General features: G+C 41.5%; 1 protein-coding gene across 1 annotated transcript; it reads left to right on the forward strand.

Moving 5' to 3' along the window:
* Positions 1–4,254: 4,254 nt before the first annotated feature.
* Positions 4,255–6,954, forward strand: LOC114548418 (neurogenic differentiation factor 2). The gene is made up of 2 exons (XM_028568370.1): positions 4,255–4,330; positions 5,848–6,954. Exon 2 carries the CDS (start codon positions 5,861–5,863, stop codon positions 6,944–6,946), a length of 1,086 nt encoding a protein of 361 aa, XP_028424171.1. The 5' UTR covers positions 4,255–4,330; positions 5,848–5,860; the 3' UTR covers positions 6,947–6,954.
* The last annotated feature ends 906 nt before the right edge of the window (positions 6,955–7,860 follow it).

Below are 7,860 nucleotides of genomic sequence, written 5' to 3' on the forward strand. Positions count from 1 at the left end.
GAAATTACTTGGTTTCTATATGAACTTTGCAAACGTTCATGATCAAAATACAGTACAGCACAGGATCTGAATATTCTGGAGGATATTATGTAATAAGACATGTTTCTTATTGTTTTCAAAAGTTTAGAATAGTATATCAGACAACTTTGAAAAAAACAGTGGCATTTATTTCTAAATTAAACAGGCTGGAATAATGTTTTGTATTTAATTGAGATACCTAACATTTCAAATAACAATATCATATTCTTTGTAAAAGCTCCTCAAAATACAGGAAATAGAACCCTTTCCTAGAACTCCTTGACTCCCTCAGCTTATCTCCTGACTTGGAGGACTGAGCTCCTTTTGGACCGCTCCAATTGATGCCAGCGGATGTTGTTGTTGTTTTGTCTCCTCTCTTCCTGTATCTCTTTTGATTTATCCATCTTTTTTACTTTTATTGTTTGTATGTTGTGTGCCCTTACTGGTGTGTGTTTGTCAGTGTGCATGGGTCCGTGTTGTGTGTCCCCGTCTGCTGACCTGGGTTGGTTTGTGGTTGGGTAGGGGACTTGTAGGGAAATGACACCCTGTTTTCCAGACATGGGGGACTCGAGTCACATGACTTGACTCGAGTTAGACTCGAGTCGCAAATTTTACGACTTGAGACTTGCTTGATTAACATTCATAAAAGACTCGACTGGACTTTGACTTGATATTCATGACTTGAGACTTGACTTAGACTTGAGTCAAATGACTTGAAATGACTTGAAATGACTTGATTTTCTGTTTAATAAATATATTTTTCCCTTCTGATATTGAGGAGGAGTTCATTTTACGACTGACCGCCCACGAGTGCCAGACTGCCAGTTCATTTTTACGTGAATCTAAAATTAAACATTGCAGTTGTGGAGCGTCTGTCATAGTGTGATTGGTTATGTCGGTGGCATTGATTCTTAATTTCCCACGAAGCTAATCGCGGTTACGTGCCAGTTAAACTTTTCATCTCCAATCCTGTCTGTATTTGTGAGAAGTGGCGCTGTCCTGGCTTTATTATGGCGTGTGTGTTCGTGTCGGCCGCTGTCCGTTTCCTAAGGTTCTGAAATGCAAACACTTTTTTTGTAAAGGGTGTGCGCGTGTGAGCACCCACGGAGGAAAACATAAATCGGCGCCTATCCCTCTGCACAGAAAATAATAAAGTTTGGCTATAAGGATTACACATCTGACCAGGCAAAGAGAAAACATATGGCAGTTTGCAAGGTCTGCAGTTATTTCCGACGTCGAATTTCATCAGACACTTCAAATCGGGAGAGATTCGGGTTCCAGTCCCCATATTCAGCTGAACCACTATTTGGACATTTGTGATGGACAGAACTCCCTTCAGTTTTGGGCCATGAATAAGCACACCCTCCCCTCTTTGTTGAGCGAATAAAACTAGGCACACACACACAACACAAACTGCTCTCTCTCTCTCTCTCTCTCTCTCTCTCTCTCTCTCTCTCTCTCTCTCTCTCTCTCTCTCTCTCAAACACACACATGCAGACGTAAGTATGTGAATAAAGCTAGGCACACATACAACGCACTCTGCACTCTCACACACACGCACATTCACTCACCAATATTAATAACTTTTCACTCTCTCTCAAACACGCACACATTCACTCACAAATACACTGTCAAATATCAACATATACTTTCCATTCCATGTGATAAGCAAAGGTGGTGGGATTCAGCTACTCCTAAAGAATATATTTTGTTCTTTAAGAGAAGGAAAGGTTAAAGGATGTGTTTCTGTCTCATAAAAGTGAGGCATGTTTGAAGAATATTATTTGACTTTGAACAATGTTGATTTATTGTTGGCCTAATATCAGTTTTAGGCTGTGATTTTTTTATCTGTGTTAATTTAAACTCTTCAATGTATGTGGACGCAATGTCTTTTGAGTAAAAAATGCAAATAAAACTCCAGCAGTTCATAATCACTGTCTTTAGCTTGTTTAAAAATGGAAACTTTTGTATGACTTGACTTGTGACTTGCTTGACCAAAGCTATGACTTGACTTGACTTGCTTGATTGTCACAAAAAATGACTTGGACTTGCTTGAGACTTGAAGGTTAAGACTTGAGACTTGCTTGCGACTTGCCCATGTGGGACTTACTCCCATCTCTGCTGTTTTCACTATGCCTTGTTCACCATGACCTGTGCTGTGTCACCTGTTGTAAAATTTTTAACTTAAATTAAAAAAAGTTGGAAAAAAAATAATAAAGGAAATAGGTTGACAACATCTCATATTTACGCATACACTCGTAAAGTTATCATTTATCATTAGCAAAATAATATCTGCCACACATTACTATACAATAAAGGTCTCACTCCATACCCTTTTTAATATTGAGCTAAGGGAATTACATCACTTTTTCCCCAGACATGCACTAACCTTTTATCACCAGTAGATGTCCCCCACACGTAGTTACAGAAAAGCACATCTACTGCGAGACCCTGCTCCTGTGTGATCTTAACCATACAATTGACTGATAACGTAAAGTACATTTAATTATTTCAAGGTTACTTATGAAACCCAAGGCAGAGCGGTTATGACCCAAAGTAGAAGTTTTATACTTGATTTTAAACTCAAAATTTCTCTTGACCTCAACATGTTCCTCTTGAAATGAACCATTCAAAGCCAATCTGAGTAAAACAAAACAATAAAACAAACTCATATCTAGGTTTTAATTGTTGAACAGTTTTTTTGTCATTCATGGTTGGTAAAAAACCGCACAATTAATTTGGTCAGTATAGTATTGGACTCACACTTTTCTGTGGAAGGAATTGCATGATGGTTTGTAACATAAAACATGAAAACCTTGCAATTATAGAACTGAATCATCATAATGAAATCACTATTTTATGGGGAAACAGCATCTTTAGCTCCTCATTAGTCAATTTTATATGTATCATTTTAGTAATGACATAATGTTCTACATGAAACAAAATGCCAACTGTTTTGTTAGTATTGCCTTTATATTGTTAGTTAGAAAAGAACACATGCCTCCCTGGAAATACATTTTATTACAGCCTGAAAAAAAAGACTAAAGAGGATGGGCTTTTTGGGACTAATAAATTAGTCAAATTCAATGACATGTCTTTAAATTTGTGTCCCTCAGGATAATAACACAGGGGCACCATGTTAAGTGTGTGACCCTGGCTCTAAGTCTTCATCTGGACAACCATAACCAGAAATACATTGACCTAATCATTCAAATACTTTGGTTGTTTCACTGAAAATGTGACAGGAACCAATAAACTGTACTTCACAAACATTATGGTGATGATAAGCCTATCCTTTCTAAAAAAAAAAGCATTCTTATTTTCTCCCTCTCTCTTGTCCTGCCCCATCTTCTGGCCTCTCTGTGCAATCTGTGCCTCTGCCACCTTTGGCACCAGCCCGCCCACCAGCACCTGTGCCAGGCCTGGCAACCCAAACCAAGACGCTCTGCTTGGCTCAGTTCAATTGACTCGTTTAGGCAATTGCACCCTGACTCTGATCTTTATGGCGGGTCCCTTATTTATTCCAGGCCTTGTGAAGACAGTTTTCTCTCTTATGTTGGAAACTTGACTTTGCCTTATAACATTTATATGGGGATCTAAATGTTCCTATGGCCTATTAATTCTTCTAATTGTAAAATTAAAATATTTAATACATTTTCCCATAGGGCTCATGAGGATTATTTGGTTTCCCTATCCAACAAAATCAGTAGCCTATAAGTAATCCTATAACAACCCAAAATGATTTTACTGATATCATTCTAAAATGGATCATAATAGGATTGCTATAATTATTTCTCTAAGGGGATTGTTTTCATAAACCGTCTATATAAGATTAACCCCGTTTTTTCCCAAAGATGGAGGCTAACAGAAGCTATTTGAATCCAGTGCGGTTTTTTTGTGCCATTCACTTCTTATTCCATTTTCTCTTTCAGCTCAGTGACAGATGGCGAGTCCCTCTCCCCCAGGGGAAGCAAGTCTCTGTGAATGCGGCCGCATGTCAATCACCGGCTCTCATGTGATGGCTCTTGCCAATGACGTGCCAGCCATATGGGCCTGGCATCAGAGCTGGTATGTAACCCACCCAGTCCTGCCTCTGAGGTGCCACACGCATCCCTCCACGCGTTTGGGCTGGGGATAGCAGCAGCAGCAGCAGACAGAGCAAGGCGGCAAGAGAGGAGAGAGAGGTGTGAGAGCAGAACACAGCGCCTCGCCTGCAGAAGCATCCGTGCAGGGCGTGTGGATGTGATGCCCACCCGGAGAGAGATGGTGTAAACAAACCCGCTTTGCCCCGTCACTGAGCTCCACCACGGAGGTAGGTTGCACATTTCAAATCAATAAGAGACATATCAGATATGGATCAAGATTTGTTTTCGTCTTTGTGCATGTTGTATTGTGAGAGAGGAATTAGAGTGGCAGAGTATCAAATTAAGGGACTGATTTTTTTTTATCTCTCGCATCTTTTTCTCGCATGCGACAAGAGCTTTTAATCTCTTCTTCGGGCTCTTTATCGACGATTTTATAAATAATAGTCACCCAACTACGTTTAATTTGATAGATTTTGTTTGCATAAATGTACAAATCCACATTGATCTCTAGAGATAGATAGATTACGTTATGAGCCACTGGAGAGTGTATTTTATTAAATTGCATTAGAAAATCGTAGAATAAAAACATTAGGTGTGTGTGTGTGTGTGTGTGTGTGTGTGTGTGTGTGTGTGTGTGTCCCTGCACGACGCGCGTCAGAGCACAGTGGGGGTAGAATTCTCCATAGAGATACACAGGCTAATTGACAAGGTATTGGTTTGCATTAATTACATTGTGCTTACAAGATTAGAAGAAAAAAGACGGACTCCACACGCACAGCTGAGCTCAGAATACTGGATATATAATATCCGATTTAGGGATGATGTTACAGCTTTCTATTTATTTTTTTATAAAATGTTGCTTATACGGACTAAAGTTTAGCAAAGGATAACGCCAGCTCGGGTTTTTTGTGTATGGCCTGCATGGTCTAAATAAATGGGCTTCAGGAACCTGCAGAGGGTCTGCTCCTAAAGACATCTTTATTATTATTATTACACTTTCTGAAATCGACAATTCGTACAGAATTATGTGTATTTTTTAATCACAGTAATCATCTCAAGTGGCGCTCTTTTGGATGAAGTCATTTTAAAGCCAATTGTATAAAAACCTGTTAATTCAGAGCCATAAAAATGTTTGGGACCCTGTGGTCCAGTGAGTCATGGCTGTGCTGGAATTCCTCCAGGTTGGTAATTTATAGGACGGAGGATGCGTCCCTGGGGGACCTGCTGCAGCAGGCCAGCCCCGCTCCATGTGTCGGACTGCTGGAGGGCACAGACCGAGGCACATGTGGAGGCCGAGGGGTGGCCCAGACTGTTGCTTTTTTCCATTAAAATAATCACATTTGATTAAAAAAAATACATACAAATTAAAAGACTATTCCCTCTTTCTACAAATCGTTGTTATAATAAAAAGATGGGGATCATAAAAATCATTAACAAACCTTTAAAACTGAGATTTGTATTAAGGCCCAATTTCCCCAGTTCAGCCTTATATTAATTAACTGGAATCATAGGATGACATGAAAACAAATTATAAACTTGATGGTAAATAGGCTACCACAGACCGTTTAATTTGAGTAGGTTAAGTAGCTAGTCTATTTGCCTTGGGTAAGGGACATATTCACCATACGGCCTTGTGGGAGCTCACTGAGACAGCTTCTCTTTCTTTGACAGCGTGTCTATGGGTGCGTAAACAACAGCAGGGAGAGAAACAGTCCTGATGAAGTGTCCACTGTGTCTCTTGCAGGTTGCTTGCCACGATGTTGAGCCGTCTGTTCAGCGAGGTCCTGCCGGACGTCCAGAGGCTCGCAGCTGACTGGGTGGCGGACAATGAGAACGACGAGTGCAAGGACAAGGACGGAGAGCACGAGCCTTGTCACCTTGACGACGACGACGACGACGACTTGGACGAGCCACTGGAAGGCAGCAGTCGAGCTGAGTCTGAGATGGCCGGCGACGATGATGAGGATGATGAGGCTGAGGAAGGGGAGTGCGACGGTGAGAACAGTGGAGACAAACCCAAGAAACGCGGCCCAAAGAAACGCAAAATGACAGCGGCGCGCGTGGAGCGCTCCAAGGTGCGTCGAATGAAGGCAAATGCGCGGGAGCGCACGCGCATGCACGACTTGAATTCTGCGCTGGACAATCTGCGCAAAGTGGTGCCATGCTACTCCAAAACCCAAAAGCTCTCCAAGATAGAGACTCTGAGGCTCGCCAAGAATTATATATTAGCCCTTGGGGAGATTTTACGCAATGGGAAACGGCCAGATGTGGTGGCTTACGTGCAGATGTTGTGTAAAGGCCTGTCCCAACCCACTACCAACCTGGTGGCAGGCTGTCTGCAGCTCAATACCAGAAACTTCCTGACTGAACCGTGCTCAGATGGAGCCCGCTTCCACATGCCCAGCTCTCCTTTCTCCGTCCATCCCTACTCCTACCGGTGTTCTCGCATTTCCAGTCCTCATTACCAGCCCGGAAGCAGTGCGCTTAACGTGCGGAGCCATTCCTACGCTCCTGGGTACGAGGCCGTGTACCCGCCGGGTGGGACGTCCCCTGACTATAGCAGCCCGGACTACGAGGCCCCGCACAGCCCGCCTGTCTGCCTGAATGGCGGACTGTCCGGAAGACAGCAGGAGCCTTCTGAGGCAGACAGGAACTATCATTACTCTATGCATTACTCCGGACTGACCACGTCTCGGCCCAGCCACAGCATACCTTATGGGCCCTCGGGAGCGCCGCGCAGTGGCGGCGCGCACTCGGAAAACATTCCACCTTTCCACGACGTGCACTTGCACCATGACAGGGCGCCGCCGTATGAGGATCTCAATGCTTTTTTCCACAACTGAGCCCTTACAATCGGACGCATTGATCTTATAATGACAATCTTATAACGTGTAATATTGTTTGGGAAACAAGAGAAGCTTCTGAAAGGATGAGAGATGGAAGAAAAAGTCCTCTGATTACCTTCTGTATTCTACTGATGTCATCCCTATACTGTTGTACATCCTATCAGTGTGTCCATTAATATCCTGTATGCAGAATGAGTGCAATTGACATACAGATGTAAAGGCCTAAACATGTTATGACACATACAACAAAAATAAAAACATGTTTTATAACTGTCTGATATGATCTAACAACTCTTCTTGTCAACATACAGTAAGGGGGGTTTTAACTCTCGGGCTGTGTGGTTATTTACACGTAGGCAGAAAGTGGCTCTGGCGTTTTCATGAAATAATCTTAGTTTCAAAATACAATTTAGGTTAAAAAAAAAGCTTCCACACAAATAAAAAACTCAAAGGAAATAATGTTATTGAGAGTCTTTGGCTGCAAGTCAGTGACAAAAAACAAATTGATACTGGTTTCAATAGCAATGTAAAAAAATATTTGAGTTACTTATCTTTTTGTTTATTTAAATCAAACATTGAAATCGCCTTTGGAAGGGTTTAGCTGTCGAGATTGTGCAGTCTATATCATTAATAGATGCCATGAATATGATAAAAGTGATCTTGCTTAGCTTGGTTTTATGGAAAAGTTATTTGAATTTAATCCAAAATACCACCCTGTCTACTGTGCATAAAGGTGAAATCCTGAGATTTAACTTAATTTTAACTTTACAAATTAAGAATGTATAGGCTGGGTTAAATACAAAATATTGTCACAAATGACAATATTGGAGACACAATTATTGATTTGGGTAAAAATAAATGCCTTGGCCTGTAGCATCTAAAATATCTGAAGAACAAGGCCAGAGAACACT

Source organism: Perca flavescens, chromosome 21, assembly GCF_004354835.1.
Source record: "Perca flavescens isolate YP-PL-M2 chromosome 21, PFLA_1.0, whole genome shotgun sequence".
Classification (NCBI taxonomy): Eukaryota; Metazoa; Chordata; class Actinopteri; order Perciformes; family Percidae; genus Perca; species Perca flavescens.